Genomic DNA, 25,850 nt, shown 5'->3' with positions numbered 1-25,850 from the left:
AAGAATGTTTTGTATTCAAGTAGAAAATGCCACCAAGTCAAGCTCTTCCAAAGAAGAAGGAATGAGAGAAAACAAAACTAAGAATTCAAGTGAAATTCAAACACAAGTTGTTGGTATACCTGTTTCTGGTGTAGAGTGCTTTGGTTCTCCTGGTGAACAGAGTTACACTGGTAAGACCCTTTTTCCCAAGGATGAAGTTACGGAAAGTCTGTACATAGAAAATATAGAGTTTAGTGCTGGTAATCCTTTGTTGGAAACAATAACTGGTGAATTGCACTTGTATCGTTCGGTAGAAAAAGGAATCTATCAAATGTCCCAAGTCTTGTGTGTTTTGGCTGTACCTGCTTACTTCACAGCTGCCGTAAGTCTCGTAAAAAGAGTTGAGAATGATTTTAAAATCTGTTTAGGACTTTTGTATGTTTGTAGGTCCTTTTGGAAATCATATTCGTAATATGCGTCTATTGAGAGATTCTCGAGCTTGTAATCGATATATGGTTCTCATTCAATTCGAATCACTAGAAAGTGCTGAAAACTTTTATCGGGGATATGAAGGCAAGTTATTTAGTAGTATTGGACCTGAGTGTTGTCGTATTTTGTCTGTATCGAGCGTTGTCTTTCGTAACACAACAAATAGCAAAGTAAGGAGAACAAACCATCAAAGATAATAGTGAGTTATTGATGGCAGCATATAGATGGAAACATTCCCTGATGTAGATACAACATTGGAACTTCCAACTTGTCCCGTTTGTTTGGAAAGATTGGACTCTTCAGTTTCTGGTCTAATTACAAGTCTTTGTAATCATACTTTGCACTGTAGTTGCTTATCCAAATGGGGAGACAATTCTTGTCCTGTTTGTAGATATTGCCAGGTACTAAGAAATAACAGTGAAGCATATTATACTCATTGGTTATGTTATATTTAATTAGGAACCAGTACCAGAATCTAATTCTTGTCAACGTTGTGGAACGACACAGTCATTATGGATGTGTTTGATATGTGGACATGTTGGCTGTGGAAGATATGTGGAATTTCATGCTTTAGTTCACTTTAAAGAATCCAGTCACACCTTTGCCATGGTAAGTTCTTTTCAATGGATTGACTTGGCGTATCAACACCTTTTAGGAATTGGAATCAGGAAGAGTGTGGGATTATGTTGGTGACAATTATGTCCATAGGTAAATAGGATATCATTATAATTATAAAAGTGATAAGAGTCTTAATGATAATAAGATTGATAGTAAACAAAACAGATGGGAAATTGGTGGAGTTGCCTTCGTTGCAAGAAGAAAGTCTAGAACGACCACATATTGGAGCTTCATCTTCCAGTCTTCAAGAAAGTGATACAAATGATAAGAAAAAGAATGAAAATGATGATTGGATGGACTCGATTCTCCAACAATACGACTATTTATTAACCAGTCAATTGGAAAGTCAACGAGAATACTATGAACAACAACTTCAACAAGTAGATTTGGATCGGTATGGTGAAGAGTATATTCTTATTGGAATGTTATTGATGTGAAGAATTTGTTTAGTAACCAGAAAATAGCCGAAATGGAATGCGAAATGAAGCAATGTAAACTAGAAACGGATGAATGGAAGAAACAATACAAACAATTGGAAAAAGAGAAGAAAGCTTTACAAAGACAAATGGCTGAACTACAAAAGAATCAAGAAAAGTATAAAGAAGAGAACACATTCTTACATTCACTCAATGAAAATTTATTAAGAAATCAGGTAAGAATAAAGTATTTAGGATGCATGATTTCATAGTTTTACCTTTTGTTATTAGATGGAATGGAAGACTAAATATACTCAATTGGAGAAACAATGGAGACAAGAACAACAACAAGTACAAGAATTGCAAGAAGAATTGCGGGATTTGAGGTTTCACTTGTCCAGTATGGAAACTATATTGAATGGAGAAAATCAGAAAGAATCTGTTGAAAATACGAGTGAATATTCTCATCAAACAGCTGAATGGAAAGGTGGTGATGTGATTGGTGTTGCAAAGACTCCTCAACGAAAACAACATAAAGACTCCCATAAAAGAACACCTAAACAAAAGTAATCATATTCAGTCTTCCTTTGGATGCAAATTTTCATGTAAAGGTAATAAACTATTATCAAAAAACTGTTTTTCAAAATACATTGCTTGAATGTAAGTTTGTAGTGCTTCCTCTAAATATTCTGTTTCACAATAATCCAACAATTCCTAAAACAGCAAGAAAGATAAGAATAGAAATCATATATCATTATTATTATAAAACTTCATACCTCTGCAATTCTTGTAGACTGTTGAAAGTCTTCACTAGCATAAAATGTTATCCACCACTGATATCCTGATGTTCTTGTCTATCTTCTAATCTGAGTCTTCTGTTGTGCCTCGTTTCTTAGGGTTGTTTTGTTGAGATTTCTGTTTTCGTGTCCAAGATCTTTCCTTTTCTGTTCCTCAAATGTATGCATAACAGTTTCATACAGGGAACCATTGCTGCCATACAAGCAAAAGGTGACCAGGACTTTTGCAAGTTGGCTTGTAAGAATCGAATATAAGCGTTAGTTGCACCGGTTGATGAAGCCTCACTGGGAACTAAAGACGCCAACTGCTGACGTTCTTCTGCAGTACTCTTTCAACAACACCTTCATAATCTACTTGAAAAGTGTTATGACAACTTACTTTGGCCAACAATAATAGTTTATGAAAAGTTTCAAAGTTCGTACATCTCAAAGCCAACTCACAATAGGCTCTCGAGAAAGTATCTAAGAATAGCACATCTTGACTTGAAAATTGTCTATAAGAGTGAATCAAACTTTTGCAAGTAAACACAAAATATTCCTTTACTGAAACAACTGGGACGATAGTTTCCCTGAAACCATATCCAAAAGCAAAGGGTGCTGCAAACAGTCGTCCACAATACTTTTAGACTTTATAAAACATACTTGTGAGAAGCGATAAACTGACTGACTACTTTGCATATCTCAAATACTTTGGGCCAACTGAATGGCATTTAGTTCTTGAGCTACTTGAGCTCCAGCCTCTTTGGGATGATAGTGCTTGACGAAGTTGTGAAAATGTCCTAAAGGTTCTAATATAGCATCAGCTTCCACATGAACAAATAAAGTGGATGAAACTCTCCAATGACTTTTCTGGTTCCTTTCTTTGGCCTTTTGTTTCACTTCTTCTGTGATGACAACTTCATGGAAGCCTTTCTCTAAATAACCTGCAGTCAAATACTCCAATTGTGCTCCAACTTGAATCAATAGACAACCATCAGGGACTTTACAAGGAATACGAATACCTTCACGAGTCCAAATGAAGAGTCCTGGATAACGTGCTTTGCCATGTAAAGTAAGAAAATTCAAATCATAGTGAAAACCAGCAACGACATGACCCTTTTCATATTTATCTACATCAACTCCTGTAGGTGCCAATAAATGAGAACCCTTTGTTAGTAATCGAAGAAAGGATTCACGAGGTAACTCCAGTCCAATTGCTAACATTTCTGCAATAGTAAATCCTGTACAGAGCAACTTCTCACCCCATTCGTTCATGATAGCTGGCCAGTCTGGAAAGCCTCGAGGAACTACTGGCTCAGCCACTAGTTCTGGATATTTACTACTTTCTGCTCTCTCACCGATTCTCCACTGAAAACGCCATTTACAGTCTTTGCCTTTAAAAGCTGTAGGTTTATGTTCTGGTAATAGCTGACTTGCATATTCCGAATTGTCTCTTGGCTGTTCCGTAAATTCAGGTGTAACACCCACCTAAAGAAGTATACATATATATATACATATTTCTACAAATGCTCTTTGGAAGATACAGTGAAAATAAACTTACTTGGTAATATAATTGTGGTCTAGCATCCTCCAACTTGATCTCTGTTGGTTGTTCAAAATACTTTTCCATCATATCTAAGAATCGTTCACTGTCTTCCTGTTTCACGCGTGGATCATAAATAGCTGCAGCACCATATTGTCTCAATACATTTGCAAGTGTACGACAATCCTGTTCACAAGTCGACAAGTTTTCTTGAAGGAACTTGCTCAAATCAATGACCGGCAACTCCATTGTTCCATTATCAATTGGAGAGATATGCTCTTGTTTAAAAGGTCGACAGACCAAGTTGTTATTTGGATATATTGGAGTGTGAATATTTTCCAAAGCATAAACGTTGCCATTTCTATAGAAACCATCACAACGTTGTAAATCAAATATTGCCCATGAAAACCTTTTTTAGCAATGAATATTTGCCGGTGCCAAGCGTTTCTACACTCCAACGAGGATCGGTAGGAAGGACGGAGACAGATTGTTCTTAAGAGACTAAAAAAATTGAAAAGTGTCATGTTCTTATTCCAAAGAAGATGTTTCAGAGACTGGCTCTCAATTTGGAAGACGTGGTGACTATTTCAATCTTTCGTGGATGCAATGAAGGTAAATAAGAAGGAATTTTTTTATTATGTTAGGCTGGACTTGTGTTGCATAGGAAAGACTTTTGTTGGCAGAGCGTGGTTATCTCATTTGGACGAAGTGGAATGGGATCCTACTGTGTATGTGAAGAAAGAAACAACGTGTCCACTCAATTCCAATTGGGAGTTAACTCGTAAGCTGTAATATCGATTGGATAAGCGATAGACTCAATAACTTCAATAGAATATGATTCTTCTGAAGTTGCAGCAGTTTGCTTGGCCGTTGTACATATTACGAGTAGTAATCCTTTTGCCAAGTCCTTTGTGGATTATTTGATAGGACAAAGAATATCTGTTGTTTTCAACGTAAGTGTATTTCTTCTTTTTTGGTTCTCTTAAAGCCTTTGAATCATTTTTTACTGGCTTCATTTTCTAGTCTGTAAACTACATTCAATTTCGTTCAGAAACCATTCAAATCGATATTTTTCCTTCTGAAACCTCGAAAACACAAGTAGGAGAATTTTCAAAAGTGACTCGATTTATTTGGTTGGACCAAACGACGAAGTTGTCAAGGCATCGGTTAGTTTCATTGAATCCTTTGACCTGGCAATATCGAGGATGGTATTCTTGCCATGAGAAAACGTTTCGGAAGATTTGTGAGTTTTTTGAGACAACCGCGGAAGAAAATGCCTTGAACGGTTTTATCGACGTCCAAGGAATATTATTATGTGGTCCATCTGGTGTTGGAAAAACTTGCACCGTATGTATAGAAAGGAAACATTAGATAATGAAAAATGAGTCATAAATTTCTCAAGGTTAGAATGGCAGCCAAATATTGTTCAGTTCCATTCTTTGAACTTCAAGGAAAAGACTTGAGTACTTTTGAATACTTTGGTCAAGCCGAACAAGCTTTAAAAAAGCTATTTTTTGATGCAAAGTAAGAGAATGTTATTTACTCGTTTGTAATTGTTCTTTTAAAACCAAACTTTAATATTTTCTTTAGAAGGTGTTCTTTAGCACTTTTATTTATCGATGAAGTGGACAGTCTCTGTCCAAAGTTTCATGAACATTCAGAAAACCTGAATCGTCGTATCACATCACAATTGGCTTGTCTTTTGGATGAACTCCGACAAGGTAAAGTATAATATCGATTCAGCGTTCATTCTTTAGAATTTTTTTTCAAGATACGACTAAGAATCGAATCCTTTGTATTGCAGCTACGAAGCATCCCTACGCTGTTGACCCAACTTTGAGAATTCCTGGTTAGTACATCTAGGAAAGGGAATGTGAAGTTCACATAGTTGAATTTCCAATAGGTCGATTTGATAAGGAATTGGTTCTTTTACCGCCTTCTGAAGAAGAGCGTAAAGACATGCTATCAAAATTCTTGCAGTTCTATCATTGTCATGTAGATGCACAACTCATATCTGAAATGGTTCATCTATCCAATGGCTTTGTTGGTATTGATTTTTCTCAAGTCTTTCTTGAAAGTTTGCGTGCATGGACCATTTCAGTCAAAGACAATCTTTCAGAGGTGTTATTGGAGAAGATCAAAAGTCACACACCTTCATTACTTCGAGGTCCATACACTTTAGGTTTGTTAAATTGTCTTGGATAGCAAAGTTAGTTTCTGATAATTTGGATATGATAGAGATCCCACTTGTTGGTTGGAATGATATTGGTGGTTATGAGAACGTGAAGCAAAGACTCAAAATGGCAGTGGAATGGCCAAGGAAGTATTCTTCATTGTGGAAACATTTTCATTTGGTGAGTATATCGTATCGAATGAAAATCAACTTGAATCATGAATTTTCTGATATATAGAAAGCCCCTCGTGGAATATTGTTACAAGGACCACCAGGCTGTAGTAAAACTACTTTGGTAAGATATCTACTGAAGAATATCGTTATTTCTATTGGTTTCTTAATTTATATTCCATTGAAAATGAATTAGGTGAAGGCAACTGCAAATGAATCTGGTTTGCCTATTTTATATCTATCCGGTGCAGAGTTATATTCATGCTTCCTAGGAGAGTCAGAAAGGTTCGTGTTAATTGTTGCTATTTTCAAGTGGTACTCAAAGGAAGTTGATTAGTATTCTGAGAATGGCATTTGAAATTGCCAGATCTGTATCTCCAAGTCTTTTATTCATTGATGAATTAGATAGTGTATTGGGGAAACGACAAGTGGAGACGGAAGGCAATTTAGTAAAAGAACGTTTATTAAGTACATTTCTTACCGAAATGGATGGCATTGTGTCTGCAGAACAAGTAAGAAAAGAGTTCAAATTCCCCTTAACTGCTAGACATATAATTGGGTAATAGGTCTTGGTCATTGGTGCAACCAATCGTTCCGATTTATTAGATGAAGCTTTATTGAGACCTGGTAGATTCGATGAAATTATACAAGTAGATCTCCCCGATGCTTCCAGTAGGAAACAAATATTTCAAATTTATCTTCGTGGTAGGTTCTTTGAATCGAGTTTGTGTTATAAAACCATATCAAGTGCATCTGTATTTTTCGTACATTAGGAACCGAATTGGATTCTTTCAATTGGAATGAGATACTCGAGTCGACTCAAGGATGGTCAGGAGCGGAAATTGCCAATGTTTGTCGGCAAGCTGTATTTCATGCCTTGCGTCATGACAAGACCATAGTGACGATTGGAAGATATTTGCTTTCTTTTGGACAAATTGAAATACAATCAGAGAGAGAATCATGCTGAATAACACACAGATTGTAGAGAAATGGGACGCCATTGTTAGGAAAAGTTCTCACAAGCGTTTAGTAGGAAAAATTAAAATCAAGAACAAATTGGGATTGCTTTCAGAGAGAAAAATGCAATGGATTGAAATTGACAATGAGACAGATGAAGCGATTCCATTTCTAGAGAAAAATGCTTTCCTTTGGCTTTTTGGACACATTAGAATTGCTTTAATTTGAAGTAGTAAATCATATTCTTTTCCTATTTCAGTTACGAAACGATAACCAACTTTTGTGCGCTCCGTCTCAAAGCTGTTTCTTTGCACAAGAACAGAATGAATGCAAAGTCTACATATCTATCTTTTCTATTATTTGCATCGTTTGCCTTGTTGACTCTTGCTCATGATGGCTATCAACAACCCTATGCTACAACATCATATACACAACAGCCTACTATTTATCCATGGATAGAGCCTTGTTCTACTGCATGTGCAGGATGTGTCTTTTGTTACGAAGTTGTAAGTAACTGTTTCATAAACATTCATTGCTAAGCATATTGATATGATTCCTAGTATCATTTTTACTATCCATTCGGTTTGGATATGCTATATTGTAACAACTTTGGAAAATACTGTCCTATGAAGTCTTCTAGTTCCTACATGAGCTATAGTGCGTATTCTCGAGGTTACCAAGCGACCTATTCGCCTTCATCTTATTTGCCTTCGTATTCTCCAAGTCAATACGGAGAAACAACTTCTTCGTATCCTGTCAACTATGAATATCCTGAATGGTATATTGAATGTTATCAGTATTGCTTTGATTGTCTTCTATGTTATATGGAGTACGGTTTCTATTACAAGGTAGCTTCCATTAACTACGATAATGGCTATGGAAAAAGCAGCTATCCCAGTTATTCTTCTTCGCCATACATGTCATCCTCCTACAGCATGTATCCTAGCTCTTATTAAGTTGCGATAATCATCGATAATTTCATCAGAATTTGCATGATGGTGTGATGATACAATATAACAACTGCAATCAATGACCAATGTCTTCACTCTTTATTCTATGACTTTGAGAAAATAAAGTCAAAGTACTTTTTCGGGTCAAAAATGCCCTATTGCTATGACTAGTGTACAATAGAAGACCGATATTGTTCAATGTTTTCCCAGGTTAAAATCACCAAATCTTGTACACGCAAAGGTTTCTTAGTAAAGGGACAAGTATTCTTAGGTTCTAAAGAGAAACAAGCCATTAGTCAACAGGAAACTCCAAGTTGAAACACAGACCATTTTGTAGTGCTCTTTTCCACGTACTGTAGCCTAAGACGTGTCCATAAGGTGATATTGCAGGTCTACGAATAGGTTCTAAAGTAATGGCATCAATAAACTCCGGAATTGGATTATCTCCATCTCTTGCATAGCCAGCAAAGACACTGTCTTCTTGATCACTGGTTTCAGAAAAATTTTGTGAAGAGTTCACTAAGCCTTCTGAACCAGAGTCAGCAGCTCTTAACTGTGGTCTGCTTCGGGTTCCATGTGAACCTGGTCGATATTCTTCATCATCACTACATTCGGTATCATTCTCGTTATCCTCATCGCTGCTATCTTCCCAAGAGCATTTCTTTTTCTTCTTATGCTTGGCATTGGATTTTTTGTGTTGTCGACGTCGTTTCGGTGCCTGAGATGTAGCCGTCGTACTACTATCTTCGAATTGAATCTATTCTCAAGTAGGACAAGGTCTTGAGAGATGCGAAACTTATTTTGTTTACTCACCTTATTTGAGCTCTTGAATTTGAATTTTGGTTCTCCTTTTGCATCAAAATAATAATTATCATCTTTTACTCGCCCTTCCTTCAACAGTCTTCGATAAAAGTTACTGCATTGATAACCAACTCTTCCGGGAATTCCAATTGAAAATATTCCCCATTCATAATTCTCACCAATTTTGCATTCCTTCAATCTTTCAAAGAACAATTTCTCTTCCTCCTTTGTCCAAGCACCATAACGTTGTTCTTCATTCGGTGCATTGAATCTATAATAGTAAGCATTAGGATTTTCATCGATCTATCAATCGTATTGAACATAAGAAAAGGGAAGCCAATCAAAATACTATATGATACTAACCGATTGGTATGCTTTGATTCGAGCTTCCGACCATCCATCCATAGAGCCAGATTCTTTCACCCTCTTCAAAGCATCATCTAAGCGAAGTCTTCCATCTTCCTTCTTCCCAATTCGAATTCCGCTAAAACTCACATGAGTGCACTTTCGACTCTTGCGTTGCCTTTTTAAACCACTCCTATCACCAAGCGTTTCAGTTGTATAGTCATTCATAGAATAGGATCGCTTTGCTTCATGCTTCTTTGCAATTCTCTTTCTTATAAGATGCCAAAACCCATCCGTGGCGAATTTACAAGCAGCTTCGTCTTCAGGGGTATTAGCAATAGTATCGTCATATCTTCTCTCTTCCTTGCAAAATTCTATAGATTCCAAGCACTCCTAGTCTTCATTTTCAGCTTGCACTTTTAGGCTCATCCAAAAACTCCCTCAGTACCTCGTCGGTCAAATACGGAAACAAGCTTTGAAGCTTATCTATTTTCCTTCGATTTTCTCTTTTTTCAAATTCTTCATATCTTCTGCGTTGTTCCGCTACTCGCATAGCTATTATCTTCATTTCTTCCTCAGTTAGCTCATCTTCAAAAACATTCTCCTTTCGGACGGTTCTTGCCATTGTCTCATCTATTTTTAATGTATATCATAATACTTCCAGAAACAGCGGCAAAAAGCATTCATTGTTACCTTGATTTTCTTCAGACTGGTTTTCTTTCTCCTCTTGAGCCATTCTTTTAAGTTCTTCCTTTATAGGGTCGACTCCACCATTTTCTAGCCTTTTCGACCAATTCTCCCGCAAGATTTGTATTATATAACTGCAATTAATGTCCTCTTGTAGACTTTTATATGATGATGAGCTCGAAAACTGCAGGTCTCAGGAGGAGCTGGAAAGAACATGGCTTGAGAGGCCGCCATCATTTTGATGATTATCAAACAAGGAAAAAATTTGACCAATTTAATATTTTTTGAGCGCCATTTGTTTTCAAAATTTTAATTTGACATTTATTTCTTTACCCCCACACACGGACGTATCCTTTTTCATTCTGCAGGCTGCTTCAAGTTTTCGATCCCTTTAGTTACTTTTGCTTGTTCCACATAGTCTCCGACTTTGAAATCTTGAAGATATTCTTGGCCATTTATAGTATAACCGAATACTTGAAAAGTTAGAGTTTTGTTACCATGATCTCAGTCTCCTGCAATCTTACCTGCGTATCTACCATCCAACAAGTTTCTTCCTGCAGGTGTTAGTTCTGGATCAAATAATAGCCAAAAGAATTGTGAACTGGCACTATTTGCGTCAAATTCCTCTCGAGCCTATTACAAAAAGTGTAAAATGCGTGTGCGAGTCTATTACATTTGAAATGAATATCAAACCATAGCTAATGTACCATAAGACGTAAAAGGAAGCACAGTTGCTGCCGCTCCTCTTCCATCATCTTCCAAAGTAATACCATAAGTAGGAGCCTACAAATATTTTATTAAAAAGTTGTTAGTGTATTCTTGCATGAATGCCTCTCACCTCATCTCCTTTGGCAAAAACTTCCAAAGGAATCAGCCTCTTACGTTTTGTCTGCGGATCTACAAAACCATCCTATTCAATGTTATACTCATGAGTTTAATACATTGCGAAAAAGAAAGTTACTAACATCCGGTCCTTCTGGATCACCTGTCTGTATGACAAATCCATCAGAACGAATTACTTTCATACCGTCATAAAATCTCCGATTAACCAAGTCAACGAAGCATCCCCCAGTTACTGGAGCTGAATATCCATCGATGACCAGTGTCACTTGACCCTTATCAAAAAGTTGACCGTCAAGATCAAATTTCTGATTGTTAGCCTTCTTAATAGTCATTTCAACAACTGCTCGTCCTTTCAATTGTGGCAAGTGATCGAACTCCTTAGGAACCTAAACGTATATTCGTTCAAGGTAATGAAAGAGTTGCAAGAGTGTTCACACCTCATACGGAAACTGCTTCACCATATCTTCCTCCAATACGGCAATATCTCTTAAGATATCGACGTTGAATAAGGTTATCTGCAAATCCACTCAATCTTACAATCTATCTTGTGTTCTAAGAAGAATCTTCTCACCTTTTCTGAGTCTCTTTGTGATATCGATTGTCTTAAAGACGGTAACTTGTGTGAAATGAGATTATCCAACAAGTTTCGAGCCTCTGTCCTTCTAGACTCCAGAATATTGGAGAGAATGTCATCCTTTTGTTTATCTAACAAGCTATTCGCCTGCTTAAATTCTTGTTCTATCTAAATAATAACATATTCATAGCTTTTACTGAAAGCGGCAAAAAGGCAATTACCTTGGACCAGGAGCGAGTTCTAATGTCCTTCGGTATCGACTCCAATGAATGTTGTATTTTTCGAATTGTCTTATTTTCAATGGGAAGTGCATTTCGCAATATGGCCTCTGGATCCTAACACGATAGGTAACTTTGTGGAATATAAAAAGTAGAAGAGAAACCATCACACTTTAACAACAGGTTCATTAGTGCCTGGTGCAAATCTATTTTTAGCGGCCAGTGCTGGAACACTGCCGAAACTCCCGTCAACACTGTTGAACTGAACTGGTATATAGACTCAGATCAGATATAGCTGGGTTTTTAAGGTGGCTATAAACATACTTGGAGAAAGCACTAGACAAGATGCCAGCACCAAAATGACAGTTGCTCTACTTTGTCTATTCCGTTCTTGACAAAAACTATTCTCCAATAGTTTTACAAGATTCTGTAAGCTTGTTTGAAAGTTTCTGGCAATACAGTTGATTCTTGTAGAAGAACAGTGTGCGTTGCTTTGTTTTCTACCACTTCTTGCCCCATTCCTAGTTCACAAGTAAATCATAATAATATCGCTGTGATATCCATTGCTCATACTTGTAGCCATAGCGAAAACACTTTGAGCTATATAGACGAGTACAACCCCAGTCACGAGAAGCCACAAAACAGAACTGATATGCAATCATCTCCCTTTTGTAAATGATTGGAGTAGGCAACTTGTAATCTGATTGTTTTGTGATCCATTGTTTTATTTTGAAAGTGTCGGAAAGATGAATGCTTTTATGAGTGCTGTGTATTCTTTATCAGAGTGTACAAAAACGAAAAAAATTCACAGCGATAGCGGTTCTCTTTGTTCTTCAACAGTGAATTCCTGTTGTTTTACCAGAGCAAGTTCCTTTAAGAGGTCCCCCACTTGTTACAGTTTTACAGTGTTCTGGAATGGCTTTCAGAGATGTCCGGTTTGTAAAAAGCCTTGGCATATTCAGTCAAAATATAAAAGAAGAAATTGTGAAGACTTCAACAGACTAGAGTGGACTGCTGTCGACACTGGTTGGACGTCTTCTCTTCAAGATACTCTTGAACTTCTAGCTGCCACAGTTGCTATTGTTCCTGTTTTCAAAAGGTACTTTTTGAGCCAATTGTTTGTGTATTGACACAAAAAATATTGCAGGATCAATTTATCGCCAGTTCTGGGGTTTCTTCTTTCTGGCGTTATTTTAGGACCACACGGTTTCCGTTTGGTCAAAGACGTTGAAGATATTAAACACCTTGCAGACTTTGGTGTTCTGTTTTTGTTATTTGAAATGGGACTAGAATTATCTATTGACCGATTACGGAAACTCAGAAAATATGCTTTTGGTTTGGGTTCCTTACAAATGTTGATTACTGGTTCCCTTTTTTGGTTTATATCTCACTCTTTAGGTGCTAGTATTCCCGAAAGTTTCGTCATTGGTGGTAAGTCTGTGATACATGTCGTTGTTCATCGTATAATCGAACTTTCGTAAGGCGCACTTGCCATGTCTTCTTCGGCATTTGTATTGCAGTTGCTTGGAGAAAGAGGAGAGAGACAGAGCAAAACTGGGTTGGCAACTTTTGGCATTCTTCTTCTACAAGACGTTGCAGTTGTTCCTTTGTTGGTAGTTTTACCTCTGATGCAAAATTTTCGGTCAGTTTGTATTGATATTGATAAATCGAGTCTTATACGTGATCCCAACTATAGTCATCTTTCTCTTTTGGAAGTGGAGCAAATGTTGCATATGTTGGGAATGACTTCCTTGAAAGCCTTGGCTGTTTTGAATAGCATCGTAATCGATTTTTACATCTAAAAGAGTAGATTATTCAGTATTGAATTTAGGTTTTGATTGGTGGTTTTTTATTAAGGCGTCTTTTCCAATTCGTATCTGGTTCGGGTGATGCCGAGGCATTCACAGCAACTGTATTATTAACTGTGCTTGGAACTGGCTGGTTGACTGGACAGTAAGTACGCATTTGAAAGGCGATCCTAGTTTCTTTCAATTTTTGAAGATTTGGACTATCGATGACTCTTGGTGCTTTCGTTGCTGGAGTACTGTTAGCAGAAAGCAATTTTCGAAATCGTATCAAGGCGGATACTGACCCATTTCGAGGTCTTTTATTGGGCCTTTTTTTCATCACAACTGGAATGAGCATTGATTTGCATTTGGCGTTGGAATATCCAATACAAGTAAATCTGCATATTTGAGTAATATTTGTGGATTGTTTAGACTAAGTTACTGTTGTATGAACATAGTTGTGTACTTTAATCGGTGCCATTATCCTGATCAAGTCATTGGTTGTCATCGGTTTATCACTACCATTTGGCTTAAGTCTTTCCGAAGCAGTTGAAGTTGGACTTTTGCTTGGTCAAGGTGGAGAATTTGCTTTTGTTCTATTTGCTTTGGCAAGCAATTTGGTTTGTTTTGTCTATTGTCTTGCCATTCGACATACTGATTGAAAGCGACCAAGGGTATTTTGCCGGAAATTGTCAATGATCTTCTTATAGCTGCTGTGGTCTGTAGCATGGCTTTGACACCTTTTTTGGCAGATTTGGGGACAAAATTGGTTAGTTCTTTACTAGTTCAATTATGATGGGCTGCTAAGAGACTTTTTGTATCTCAGTCATTATGGATTGCAAGGCAAAGGTCCGTCTCTTATTCGTTTACCGGTGTTTCTTTGGAAGATACTTTGGAAACTCCTGAAGATAGCAGTTTCAATGGTATGATTCCAAATAGAGTAAAAACAGAAAGGAAACCAGTCGTTCTTTGTGGTTTTGGTCCAGAAGGAAGAATGATCGGCCGTATGTTGATGGAGAAGAAGATAACATTTATTGCTGTTGATAAGAATAAAAGTGTCATAAGAGATGCTTTGGCAGAAGGTTGAAAGCCTCTTTTAAAACCGACTTTTACTGGTTTAACTGTATTTGTTTGATTTAGGCCTTCCTTGTATTTATGGTGACTTGTTTGATCCGAGCTCTCTTCGTTCCGATGTGTTTGGCTATCCTGATGTTTTTGTTATAACAAGTGACGATGTAAGTGAAAAATATCTCCTTTCCTAATATGGTTTCTAAATGGTGTATGTTCAGATCGTTGTGGCATCGAAAATATTCCAATCGATTCGCAGCACATTTCCTGAAGCTCATACGTTTGCATTGACTCCCTCTGTAAAACAGAAAAGGCAATTAAGATCTGTGGGTGTTGAGTTTGTGTAAGTTATATATGAAATGTACTGTTTTTGTCGAACCGATTCTTGAATCTCCAAGGTTTTCAGAAAGCTATGAGGCTTCTATACAAGTCGGTGGAGCTGTTTTAGAGTTTCTTGGACTCACGAAATCTGATGTTCTGGCGTTGAAGCGTTCAGTAAGAATTTTCGAAACCCAGTGTTTAGTAATCTTTTATCTCATATGTACATGTAGTATCGAACCAGTGAAACTGTGCAGGAAGAATTTGCCAAGGTGGAAGAATTCAGCGAACGTTTGAGGAAAATAACGCAAGAAGACCATCTCCTTGACCAGAACAACCTTAGTCATCATCGCAGCTATAATATGTCAATTGCAAGAAAGGATGGAGCTACCGAAATCATCAATGGATCTTACCAAGTTGAAGAAGGGGACAGCGAAGAGACAGCTGTCCATTTGGAATCGAATGAAAAATGAAAGACGCGCCAATTTTACCATTCGTGTCTCACCTAAAGAAACTATGAGGCAATATGCATCTCATTCGCATCAAAGAGAAAGACCACGAAACTATAAGCTACAGTCAAGCGACTTTTTTAAAGAGAAACAAATAGGTATATATGAAGGCTTGAAGTTCTTGAGCAAGAAATTTTCCCGTGGTCAGCCTTCGAGTAAAGCTCTCACTCGATTTTATGAAGTGAGTTTGAACTTGAACGGATTAGTAGAGAAAGAAGCACCGAATCAAGAAGATACTGCAGAGCGTGTTAGCGAAGTTGTATTTATTCTAGGCACACTAGGTGTTTCAGATTTGAAAACGAAAAGGATTGAAGGGTTATGTGACAAGCTTCTTGTCAAAGACGATATTGCAGTTTCTATTCTCTTTCTACTATTACAGTTGACGAGTTATGAAAATATTCAGAAGAGGGAACAGGAAACTTCTTTGGAACGATTCTTCAAACGAAAGAGCCACCGTCGAACGATGACACTAGCAAAGGATACATTTAGGAAGGAAGCTCTCTATGACCTTGTTAGCGAGCCCAAAGACTTGTCCAAATTTCACTGGAGACATAATAGAAAATTTAGTTTGCAACTTGAGACTCTTGCAGAATCGACTGGAGTCTCTGAAGAGCTACAAGATCATATTGGATCGTCATATGCTTTGTCACTGCGTTCACAACCATTTCGAAGAAATGCCGTCACAAGTTGCTCGAATAGTCACTCTATCAAAGACGTTGGAAAGGATTTCGATGAAAAGCAAAATTTGGAAGGAACTTCAATGACCCTTCCAAAGAGTATATTTGATTTTACTGAGAAAATGTATCAAACTCTCTATTGTAAACATTTTGGCTCGAGGTCTAAAAGCTGGATTCCTCCCAATCATCCATTGATATTTGAAAGTGCAATATGGTCATTAATTTCTAACCCGTCTTTTCTGATGCGAAAGAATCCTCTTGGTGGGTTTGAACCTGTTGCTGCACGTTTACAACCTTGCGCCCGTAGTATACTTGCAGAGTTTGGTACAATCGCAACGAAACTATTTGAAATGGGTACAATAATTTCACATTTAAGGGAGAAGAACCATCCAATTTTTCAAGGTTTTGCAAAGGCGTTGTGGGACGAGATGGAGGGATATAGCAACAACATTTTGCCTCTTATAAGAAAGACCAGATACAAAGTCCACTTCGATGAACAAGAAAACCTTCCCATATTTGGTCTAATGCAACGAGTTCGAAGGGTTACTACGCAATTGCATGAATGTATGGCAATTATAAAAGCCCTTATGCCCTATGGGGAAACAGATCCTTATGAAGTACTGCTAGGACTGTATTATTATCAAAAGGAGCACATTGTGTCTGACAAAAAAGAGAGCCTTTATGGACGGTTGTTCTTTAAAGTGCTCATTTCATATTTATTTTCTTTACGAAGAATAGCTCTCTATGGTAGCCAATTTTGTTTCAACGATGATGACTCTAATAATAATTATAATAATTTTGTTCCGCAGGCGTCGATGAAGTTATTTGAGAATATGCTTCCCATGAAGATCAAATTTATGGTTGATAAAGCTGCTTATGGTGTGGATATTTTGTGGTCTATCAACCCACAGCATCCATTTTTTTCTAGCAACCGTGAGTCACTTTGTACAGTTCCCAGCTTTGACTCTTTCGATTTCCATTCCCTTGAGCAGCAACTTGAAGAATATTTTGAGGGTATTTCGAAAACACTGATGGAAAAATGCAACTCTATACACCATCAGAATACTTTTGTAGATACAAAATCTCGTGAACATGAGCGTTTTATAGAGAAAGAAAGTACTTGTAAGAAAGTTGAGCCTGACTCTGACGATGAACTGTCTTGGCTATCTTCAGAGTCGGATGACTTGATGGAGCCAACTGGATTACATGACGAAAATGTTACGAAACTGTCGACACTAGATTCAAGTAAACACAACTGCAGTAGAGAGATGTCGCGAAATATCCTTTCAGCAAATGTATCTTCGTTATGGGAAAGCTCTGTAACTGTCAAGAGCAAACCAACTTCTGTAGAGTGTGAAACTATAGATACACCGTTTGATAATTTTGTCGCAGAATTGGGTTTGTTGTCTATTCGAGGTATTTATTATCATGTGCAACAGTATCTTTGGTGGCTTATGGAAGAAGAAATCGAAATATTTGATCATTTTCGAGCAGTGCGTGATTATTTGCTTTTGAATAGAGGAGATTTTTTTCTGGAATTGTGTCATTCTGTATATAGCAGTTCTTGTAGCGAATGGTTTATGGGAGGAACTGAAGCTGAAGCTAGATTACATTTGGCCTTTGAACAAGCTATTCTAAGCTCATCAGCATCATGGGATTCTCGTATAAGATACTTTGAATTTTTAATGGACAAAGATGGGAATTCAGACAACACAAATGTGTATAGTCAAATATTACTTCAATGGAAGCCTTCGAATCTCGTTGAATCGGCACTTTTTGATTCTTCTACGTTGGAAGTTTATTCGCACATCTTTCATTTTGCTTTCAAGTTGAAGAGTGCAAGTCATATATTACGCCAGCTTTATTCAACAATACCTCTTATTCCGTTGCATTGGCAAGGTCTTCAAAGGAAAGCACAGATATTACGATTTCAGTTGATGCAATTTGTCAATGCACTATTACAGTTTTACGAGCATGGTTTACTTGAAGGAAGTTGGTTTCGCTTTTTTCGAGAAGCAAACAAGTGCAATGATATTTGGCAAATGAGGAATCTTCATTTACAGTTTCTAGATGAAGCGTTGAGTTATATTTTTGGGAACCACAATCCTCTTGCATCCGATGTCAATCGCATTCTTGAAGAAATTATAATTTTCGAACTAGACACAAGGAGGGCTCTTCGTAAATCGAACGTATCAAACATAGCCGTTCTTGGTAGAAGAATAGAAGGTCTATCATTTATGCTTTACCAATTCTATGACAAAGTTCTTTTGTCGGACAAGAAGATGAAAGTTAGAACTGCGGAGTGGACAGTACTGATAACTTACTTTGGTATCAATGGGGAATGAACAAAGTATTTTCAGGTTTTTAACACTCTAGTTGTATTTTGGCTGTTTTTACAAGAGACGTTTATTTTGAACATAGATGATATCAGTTGAGACTTTTTTCTCACATAAAAAATTTAGGATGCACTCAATAACCTTTGGTTGAAACAGCAGACTATTATGAGTTCCTCGTACAAGTAACCGATAGTGAGGTTGACCGAGCATCGTTTCTTCAACTTCTAAAACTCCATCATTTCTTCCTTCCAGTAGGGGATTTAAACGACCCTACCAACTATCGTAAGATGGTCGCTCATAAGTTGAAAAATGATCTGTTTACCATTTCCGCTGCAATGACTAATATTGAAGTGGAAGATGGAAAGTATGGCATGTCGTCGAACTCTAACGATATGGACTTGTTATTCTTTACGTTTCAAGACAATAAATTTACCTTGAACGGACATAGTCATGAGCTGTCGACCTGTACAGTCACCGACAATCCACTTGGAAGTGGTTTCCATCCATTTGGGTAACTTTCCTCCCAAATCTCTGGACTGCAGATATCTTGCAAATTTACTACCTTTAAGAGGTGGTGCTAACAAAACAAGACGTCCTGATTTAGCGGTTTCTGGACAATTTGGTTGCGCTAGAGCCGTGCGAAGTATTATCGCACCAAGCGAATGCGTTACAAAGTGAAAGGTTCGCGTCTCTCTCGAAGATAAACTATTCAAAACGTCTATTAGGTTGCGTGCGTGATTGATGATGAAGTCGTCTCTCGAAGGATAACCAAAGTTCGAAACGGAGAAGCCTTTCCTTTTTAGTATTGTAGCTAAAGGTAACAACTCAATAAAACTGAGTAACGACTGTTTTAACATATTAAAGACCCTGGAATACCTGATATCGGAAGCCTAGGAAACCGTGTAACAGCACAACTCGATCTTTATACAACTGACTAGAAGACTCTGTAAATTGTCTACAGTGAATCTTGCATTTTAAGAAAAGCTTTTGATAAAGCCAAGTTGAGTAAGGTTGAAACTTTCTTAATATGCATATTTCTTTCCATCCAATCATTGCTTCCATTTGGTTTTGGTAAATGCATTTATCTTGTGAAGTTGTTTTATTTGGTTTTGTTTGTTCCGTTCACCGTTGTCATGTGGGAAGTTTGACACATTCTTTTCGCACAAGTCCTTTTGTGGCTAGACCACAGAGGTCGTTTATTGAAGGAATTCGAATATGTCAAAGGAGAAGTCGTAGGATATTTAGGAAAATTGCAAGAATAGAACATTCTGTTTTATATATGAGCTCAGAAACAGATTTATATGGTCATGATAGGAGAAAGAACAAGTCCCATGTACGTTCTAAGCCATTTGCAACACATTCAACAGCCGAAGATGGCTTTGTTTTGGAAGAGGAAGAAGAGTGTGTCGAAGATGCCGAGAGTTCAAGTAGTTCACGTCTTCCTGGTTGGTCTTTGCCTTTGTTTATAATATACGTTTCTCATTCTTTGTGTGCTTATGCAGTATTGCTATTAGACAGACCAGTTCGTATTGATCAGAAAAGGAGATTCAGTTGGAACGATTTCTTTCTGGTGTTGGTGTTAATAGCTGTTGTGTACGCAGTTGTATCGACTTTTTCTCACGTATTTACTGGAATATCTCCATCGGAACTTGCCATAAGCACAAATCCAAAATCTCTGCCTTGGCAAGTATTCTTGTTTTGTACTCTTCTATCATTAGGGTTTACTTACTTGTTAAATAGGTATGCTTTGCAGAGTACTCTTCGCATTTCTTTAGCATATATTGTTTCACTTCTTTTTGCTCTTGTTTATGCTTATCTCGCCTACAAAGTAGAATTTGCAGCACAGTTTCTATTATTGGTATTGGATATCCTTCAATCAATTCCTCTGTTATCTTTCCTTCCAGGAGTTGTTCTTGGTATAATCTACATTTTTCCTGGACAGAGAATAGGCGAAGAGATTGCTGCAATATTGTTATTGTTTACTAGTATGGCATGGAATATTGTTTTTTGTTTCTATCAAAGTCTTTGTGGCATTCCGAAAGATTTGAATGAAGCAGCGGAAATATTTCGTTTGAATCCTTGGAAACGTTTTTGGTTATTAGAATTGCCATCAGGTGCTATTTCTCTTGTCTGGAATTCTATCATTTCAGTAGCTGGTGGCTGGTTCTTTTTAATAAGTATTGAATCTTTTATTTTGGGAAATCAAGACTTTCGCATTCCGGGTTTGGGAAGTTTCCTGGCTGTGGCTGCCAACGAAGGAAACTTTCGCTCTATCTGGTTTGGTCTAGCAACCATTATTTTGGTTATTGTTGTTCTTAATTATTTAATTTGGTGGTAAGCTTCTTTTCATATGTCTTAATTCTTCTATGTCTCATGACAATGATCATATAGGCCTCTGATTGCGTGGACTGAGAAATTCAGCTATAGCTATCAAAGGAATGCAGAAATAAGTCGATCTTCTGTACTCAACTTTTTACAACGTTCATCTTTATTACGCAGCTTTCATGACCGATTCTTTGTACCTTTCTGGGATTGGTTTGTGAACTTGCAGTTGAAACAAGTTGGAACAGAACCCTACATGTCTTCCAATGTAGTTGAGGTGGATCGATGGAAACGAAACCTTCTGAAGGTCATTCCCTCTCTATTCATTGGAGCATTTTGGATATTTACTATTATTGGCGTCTATGCGGCTTCAAATGTATTGCGCAGTTTAAATTTGCTTATTTGGAAGAAGTTGTTTGTAGCATCCTTGTTGACATGTGCAAGAGTAGTTGCAGCCCTTGCATTATCGTTAGTAATAACTGTTCCAGTAGGAGTCATGATTGGGCGGAATCAAAGACTTTCTGCTTATTTACAACCGATAGTGCAAATTGCTGCTTCAGTTCCAGCTACTGCATTATTTCCTTTTCTTGTATTGGCACTTACTAGGATTGGTGGAGGTTTAGAGATGGGTTCTATAGCCTTGATGATGTTGGGTACGATGTGGTATATTTTATTTAACGTTATTGCTGGAGCACAAGCCATTCCTTTTGAATTCTTCGAAGTCGACCAAATTTATGGAAAAGGTGATCGTTTTCTTAGATGGAGAACTTTGATTCTTCCGGGAATTTTTCCTTATCTAATCACTGGTATTGTGACTGCAGTTGGTGGAGCATGGAACGCTTCGATCGTATCGGAATATGTAAATTTTCAAGGAACACTTGTAAAGACTGAAGGTTTGGGAGCTATCATTTCTGAAGCAGCAGCTACTGGAAATTATCCATTATTATTAGCCAGTACAGTAGTAATGAGTGGTTTAGTATTGTTGACGAATCGTTTGATTTGGAATCCATTATATCGATTAGCACAAGAGCGCTTTCGTATTTCTTAGATAAGTGAAAAGCATTGGATGTGGAATATCGACTTGTTGGCTCATATAACTTTGTTTGAAGAAGAAATTTATGACTATTTATTCTTGTTTTTTCTATTTTTAGGTGCAATTACTTTTCCACTTTTATTGGTTGTGGATGCTCCTTATGGAAAGTTGTTTTCTTCAAGTTGGGGACCGACCGTTCGAACAGATGTTGGTTGGATAATACAAGAAGCTCCTGCCTTTTTCTTGTTTTTATTATTTGCTCTCAAAAGCTATAGTCGTTTGCAAGAGCCGGCATATATGTTGTTATCCTTGATGTTTTTGGGACATTATTTACAACGTGCGTTTATTTTTCCTCTCCTCATGAAAACACCAGGAAAACCAACTTCTTTGATAGTTGTCCTATCAGCTTTGGGTTGGAATGTGATCAACGGGTATTTGGTTGGAAGAGGACTCTTTCATTTTGAGGCTAAACTTTCCAGAGATTGGTATCGAAACCCTATTTTTATAGTTGGAGCGTTGTGCTGGTTATGTGGTTTTATTATCAATTTGCATAGTGACCATATTCTTCGGAATTTAAGGAAGCCTGGTGAGAAAGGTTATAAGATTCCTCATGGAGGTCTTTTTCGTTGGGTTTCTTGTGCAAACTATTTTGGAGAAATGGTGGAATGGTCTGGTTGGGCATTGGCTTCACAGTCTCTAGCTGGAGCTTTGTTTGTGTTTTGGACGGTAGCTAATTTATTACCTCGGGCTATTCGGTATCATCAATGGTATATTCAGAAGTTTTCTAGTTATGTTACTTTCAATCGAAAAGCTTGTATTCCTTTTCTGATATGAAAATAATAAAAATGTCATTATTTTCATTTTCTTATTCATTCATTTGTTTATTTTCTTGTTAGAATGGATTCATTGGAAACTGCCATCTATGAGAGTCTTGACCCACTCACAACACAGGATAAACGTTTAAGAGCTTTAGAAACACTTGAAAAGGTATTTGGTTTATTTTCGTTTATTCCAGTTGGCTAAAATCCAAAAACACACTCTATAGGCAAAAGCAGCGGATAACAGTTGGCAGTTATGTATGGAAAAGCTCTTTGGAACCAGAAAAGTAGAGGTTCAGTTCTGGTGTTTGCAAAATTTGAGTGATATTATAAATAGTTCGAGTTGGAGTAATTTAAATACATCAGTCAAGTTGTTTGTGCGTGAGGCACTGACTTTTTATTATTTTGGAGTACACTTTGAAGATTGGGACGGTTGTGAGGAAGCATTGGAAAACTGGAGACATTGGAGAAAGTTATTCTCAGAAACAAGTTTGGAAGCCAGTGTTCCCAACTTTGTGAGAAACAAATGTGCTCAGTTAGTTTCTTCGTTGGTTGCTCAAGAATATCCGCATTCCTGGCCCAATATATTTCGTCGTTTGTTTTCCATACTACCTAAAATAGACAATATGAAACAGACCTGTTTTGCAGCGGATATTGAACTGCTTCATAGATTCTTTCTGATGTTACATTCTTTGGACGAAGACTTTATTTCTCTCTCTGCCATACAGCGATGTGGTGAGATAGGGACAAGACTAAGGGACGCTCTTAGAATTGATTGTATTCAACAAGTTGTGAGTTTGGCCATTCAACTATCTCATCTATATGATATGACTAACAATTCAAAACTGGAAGAAGTTTGCTGTTTGTCTTTGGATATTTGTCGAAGATTTGTGGAGTGGATTGATATTTCTTTGGTGATGGATCAAGTATTTATATCCACAGTATTTTCTATGATGATTCATTCGGGAAAGCAGTGTGCTCAATCCATCTCTGCTCGTATATTTTTGGAAATAATTTCGAAAAAGATGAACTTGGAGAGAAAATATCAACTTTTGCATTCACTCAATCTTAATCAGTTCTTGAATCATTTATCCACAGCTCTAAAAGAAGCGTCCACAAATCATTCTGTCGAGGAAAACCCAAGAACCGTAGATTATTTAGAGCAGCTTGGTTATCATGCCTTTGAAGTTGAAATTGTTGCTTTGGTAAATGTCATTGCTGCAGAAGCTCTTGAGTTGATGAAAGCTTTGAAAAGGCATTCATTGTCCTCAGTGGATATATCTCAAGTAATCGAGTGGACTCGTAATTGTTTGCCAATCATCATACAATGCTTTCAAATAGAAGATGAGAAGATGGGTCGGGATACTTTGGAGTTTTTTATGAGTTACATTAACAATTGTAAGGATCTATCTGATGATATTGGCTGTACTTTTATTTTATCCATCATTTGGGACCAACTCATATTAACCGAAGAGAAAACTTTGACAGAAGAAAAGCTTATCCAACTTCAAGAACAGCGAGGACGAATATTGACTTTATTTAAGAATATTTGTCGTGTTTATCCTGCTTTGGCTATGGAAACCATACAGAATCGTTTGGAACAACTGCATCAAGTACAAGGTTGGGATATGCCTATTTTAGAAGAGATGGAATGCATATATTGCATGACAAATGCATTTGTAGAATTGACTCATAAGACAAAAGAATGGGATTATTTCGTATTTCGAATTTTGTCCGTTTTACCTAAACTGGAATGGTTTTCCGTATGGAGTGATTCAAATGCGCATAGTCGACAATGGATAATGGAACAACTTATCATCGCATACGATAATTTATTGAGTCATTCCATGAGTCTAGTTGAGTCGGATATGTCCTTAACTTACAACGTTCTTATTTATTTGATGGATGAGAGAGGACTGCGGAATCCTTATTCATCTAAACTTCGCAATAAGGCAGCATCTAGCTTACTGAGGTTAGCACGTCCTTTGAGACAAATCTTAGCTACGCATTTCTTTGAGCTTATAATAACCAATCTTGAATCTGTCGTTCTACAATCGAGTCAGAATATGCATGCTTCACATATTCTTCAATTGGATCGAAGTGATCATATTGGTTTACCAGAAAAGCTGTTTTTAATTGAAGTTGTTGGAATTGTCTTGGGAAGTTGTTGGGATTCGGGGTTTTCCAGCGAATGTGAAATGAGGCTAGAAAGTTGGTTGTTTAAATTGATCACTACTTTGGAGTCTTGTATAGGCACACAAAATGTCTCTTTAGGTTATTGTATAATGGAAGCGCTAACTTGTATTGCTAAAGGGTTTACATTAGATAGGCAAGATAGAGAGGATAACAAACCATCTCATGGCAATCATCATGCATCGTTACAACAAGAATGGAATATGTCCTATTCCGAACGAGTGGTTTCCAACTCTATTGATTATCTTACAAGTTGTTGGAAACGATGCTTTCCTGTCGTGTTTCAATTTTTACAAAATTATGGCTCTTTATCAGTTACCAAAGAGAAATGTTTGATATTTTTACACCGCATGGTGGAAACACTTGGAGAAGAAGCCCTTCCGTTTATTCAGTCTTCATGTTTGGAGTTGATAGCTTTACATACAAACCCTACGGAACTCACGGATATCTTTCTTTTGATCAACCAAATCATAGTAAGACTGAAAGGACAAGCTCGTTCCTTTTTATTTGCAATATTTCAACCACTTTTACAGAGCTTTTGTCATTATTTCCGATCTAGTAATGAATACTTGCAATACTTTATGGAAGATCCTTTACATTCTCGTAGTGAGATATGGAGAGAAAATATCGAACTCCTTAAGACATTTCATTTGTTTGTCTATCATTTGGTTACTCAACATTTGGAAGATTTACTATTGCTACCTACTCATCAACACTTTTTGTTATTTTGTTTGGGAACTTTAGTGGATGCAGTTTCTATCTCCACTCATAATGTGACTGTAGATTTCCTTTGGACGGAATGTAAATATGCGTGGATAGTTGTTCGAAAACTTGTCTTACAACCTAACGCTGATACTCTGAACCTCGAATGTACTGGTTTCAGTTTGAGACAGTGGATTACGCGGACCTTTGTTCCTTTAAGTCTTCTTTTATTATTTCGATTGGAGTGGAAAAAGTCAAACAAGGTAATAATGATAATTGTATTGAGTACATCCAATGAAAATAAGATGATATAGGTACATTTAGGAATAATCGAAGAAATTGTCGAGTTTTATATGGCGTGCACAACTATACCTGATTGGGAAACGTGCTTTCATCAATCTCTTTCCGAGTTGCCACAGATTCCTTCATCGACATGTCAAGAGCTATTTTTGGTTTGTAAACAACAAGACAAGAAGACCCTTTATGCATTTTTGATCAATCGATTATCCAAAGAATGACCTTTTGAAAACTTCAATTGAATATATAT

General features: G+C 37.2%; 10 protein-coding genes across 13 annotated transcripts; 6 read left to right on the top strand and 4 right to left on the bottom strand.

Moving 5' to 3' along the window:
* The first annotated feature begins 2 nt into the window (after positions 1-2).
* Positions 3-2,136, top strand: Gasu_36950 (BRCA1-associated protein / zinc finger family protein). Of its 2 annotated transcripts, XM_005705265.1 has the most exons (9): positions 3-170; positions 219-361; positions 408-638; positions 693-869; positions 928-1,077; positions 1,124-1,176; positions 1,232-1,480; positions 1,537-1,738; positions 1,794-2,136. In XM_005705265.1, the coding sequence occupies exons 1-9, from the start codon at positions 5-7 to the stop codon at positions 2,070-2,072; spliced, it is 1,650 nt and encodes a 549-aa protein (XP_005705322.1). In that variant the 5' UTR covers positions 3-4; the 3' UTR covers positions 2,073-2,136. The 2 variants fall into 2 exon arrangements, with proteins under 2 accessions (XP_005705322.1, XP_005705323.1); XM_005705266.1 differs by having other exon boundaries at positions 3-361.
* A 645-nt stretch (positions 2,137-2,781) lies between these two features.
* Gasu_36940 (uncharacterized protein) lies at positions 2,782-4,082 on the bottom strand. Its single transcript, XM_005705264.1, has 2 exons — positions 3,840-4,082; positions 2,782-3,766 (listed from the first exon to the last, which is right to left on the bottom strand). The coding sequence occupies exons 1-2, from the start codon at positions 4,068-4,070 to the stop codon at positions 2,981-2,983; spliced, it is 1,017 nt and encodes a 338-aa protein (XP_005705321.1). The 5' UTR covers positions 4,071-4,082; the 3' UTR covers positions 2,782-2,980.
* A 10-nt stretch (positions 4,083-4,092) lies between these two features.
* Positions 4,093-7,663, top strand: Gasu_36930 (AAA-type ATPase). The gene is made up of 15 exons (XM_005705263.1): positions 4,093-4,288; positions 4,340-4,433; positions 4,486-4,602; positions 4,653-4,774; positions 4,845-5,168; positions 5,224-5,345; positions 5,412-5,542; positions 5,593-5,670; positions 5,725-6,003; positions 6,060-6,175; positions 6,233-6,289; positions 6,362-6,450; positions 6,503-6,677; positions 6,732-6,888; positions 6,939-7,663. The coding sequence occupies exons 1-15, from the start codon at positions 4,223-4,225 to the stop codon at positions 7,130-7,132; spliced, it is 2,121 nt and encodes a 706-aa protein (XP_005705320.1). The 5' UTR covers positions 4,093-4,222; the 3' UTR covers positions 7,133-7,663.
* Positions 7,664-7,674: 11 nt separating this feature from the next.
* Gasu_36920 (uncharacterized protein) lies at positions 7,675-10,182 on the bottom strand. Its single transcript, XM_005705262.1, has 7 exons — positions 10,065-10,182; positions 9,912-10,014; positions 9,667-9,851; positions 9,237-9,611; positions 8,886-9,176; positions 8,400-8,829; positions 7,675-8,346 (listed from the first exon to the last, which is right to left on the bottom strand). Exons 1-7 carry the CDS (start codon positions 10,140-10,142, stop codon positions 8,240-8,242), a joined length of 1,569 nt encoding a protein of 522 aa, XP_005705319.1. The 5' UTR covers positions 10,143-10,182; the 3' UTR covers positions 7,675-8,239.
* A 28-nt stretch (positions 10,183-10,210) lies between these two features.
* Positions 10,211-12,222, bottom strand: Gasu_36910 (peptidylprolyl isomerase). Its single transcript, XM_005705261.1, has 11 exons — positions 12,114-12,222; positions 11,865-12,061; positions 11,713-11,807; positions 11,544-11,657; positions 11,320-11,490; positions 11,186-11,263; positions 10,871-11,134; positions 10,744-10,815; positions 10,599-10,688; positions 10,430-10,538; positions 10,211-10,378 (listed from the first exon to the last, which is right to left on the bottom strand). Exons 1-11 carry the CDS (start codon positions 12,200-12,202, stop codon positions 10,263-10,265), a joined length of 1,395 nt encoding a protein of 464 aa, XP_005705318.1. The 5' UTR covers positions 12,203-12,222; the 3' UTR covers positions 10,211-10,262.
* A 10-nt stretch (positions 12,223-12,232) lies between these two features.
* Positions 12,233-18,267, top strand: Gasu_36900 (monovalent cation:H+ antiporter-2, CPA2 family). 2 transcript variants are annotated; one of them, XM_005705260.1, is made up of 14 exons: positions 12,233-12,639; positions 12,688-12,971; positions 13,023-13,182; positions 13,237-13,321; positions 13,372-13,493; positions 13,542-13,719; positions 13,786-13,947; positions 14,001-14,096; positions 14,154-14,409; positions 14,468-14,562; positions 14,617-14,738; positions 14,794-14,890; positions 14,947-15,004; positions 15,057-18,267. In XM_005705260.1, the coding sequence occupies exons 1-14, from the start codon at positions 12,299-12,301 to the stop codon at positions 18,242-18,244; spliced, it is 5,244 nt and encodes a 1,747-aa protein (XP_005705317.1). In that variant the 5' UTR covers positions 12,233-12,298; the 3' UTR covers positions 18,245-18,267. The 2 variants fall into 2 exon arrangements, with proteins under 2 accessions (XP_005705317.1, XP_005705316.1); XM_005705259.1 differs by having other exon boundaries at positions 13,023-13,321.
* Positions 18,268-18,271: 4 nt separating this feature from the next.
* On the bottom strand, positions 18,272-19,102 carry Gasu_36890 (hypothetical protein). 2 transcript variants are annotated; one of them, XM_005705257.1, is made up of 3 exons: positions 18,669-19,102; positions 18,558-18,619; positions 18,272-18,505 (listed from the first exon to the last, which is right to left on the bottom strand). In XM_005705257.1, exons 1-3 carry the CDS (start codon positions 19,090-19,092, stop codon positions 18,293-18,295), a joined length of 699 nt encoding a protein of 232 aa, XP_005705314.1. In that variant the 5' UTR covers positions 19,093-19,102; the 3' UTR covers positions 18,272-18,292. The 2 variants fall into 2 exon arrangements, with proteins under 2 accessions (XP_005705314.1, XP_005705315.1); XM_005705258.1 differs by lacking the exon at positions 18,272-18,505 and having other exon boundaries at positions 18,532-19,102.
* Positions 19,103-19,182: 80 nt separating this feature from the next.
* On the top strand, positions 19,183-21,547 carry Gasu_36880 (ABC transporter, sulfonate/nitrate/taurine transport, transmembrane). Its single transcript, XM_005705256.1, has 3 exons — positions 19,183-20,569; positions 20,627-21,450; positions 21,512-21,547. Exons 1-3 carry the CDS (start codon positions 19,311-19,313, stop codon positions 21,517-21,519), a joined length of 2,091 nt encoding a protein of 696 aa, XP_005705313.1. The 5' UTR covers positions 19,183-19,310; the 3' UTR covers positions 21,520-21,547.
* Positions 21,548-21,552: 5 nt separating this feature from the next.
* Positions 21,553-22,449, top strand: Gasu_36870 (3-oxo-5-alpha-steroid 4-dehydrogenase 1). The gene has a single exon (XM_005705255.1). It carries the CDS (start codon positions 21,624-21,626, stop codon positions 22,422-22,424), a length of 801 nt encoding a protein of 266 aa, XP_005705312.1. The 5' UTR covers positions 21,553-21,623; the 3' UTR covers positions 22,425-22,449.
* Positions 22,450-22,462: 13 nt separating this feature from the next.
* Gasu_36860 (uncharacterized protein) lies at positions 22,463-25,847 on the top strand. Its single transcript, XM_005705254.1, has 3 exons — positions 22,463-22,577; positions 22,636-25,566; positions 25,618-25,847. Exons 1-3 carry the CDS (start codon positions 22,488-22,490, stop codon positions 25,819-25,821), a joined length of 3,225 nt encoding a protein of 1,074 aa, XP_005705311.1. The 5' UTR covers positions 22,463-22,487; the 3' UTR covers positions 25,822-25,847.
* The last annotated feature ends 3 nt before the right edge of the window (positions 25,848-25,850 follow it).

Source organism: Galdieria sulphuraria (assembly GCF_000341285.1).
Source record: "Galdieria sulphuraria unplaced genomic scaffold scaf_31, whole genome shotgun sequence".
Classification (NCBI taxonomy): Eukaryota; Rhodophyta; class Bangiophyceae; order Galdieriales; family Galdieriaceae; genus Galdieria; species Galdieria sulphuraria.
The sequence above is the reverse complement of the archived record's forward strand: the minus strand, read 5'-3'. Positions and strand labels throughout refer to the sequence as shown.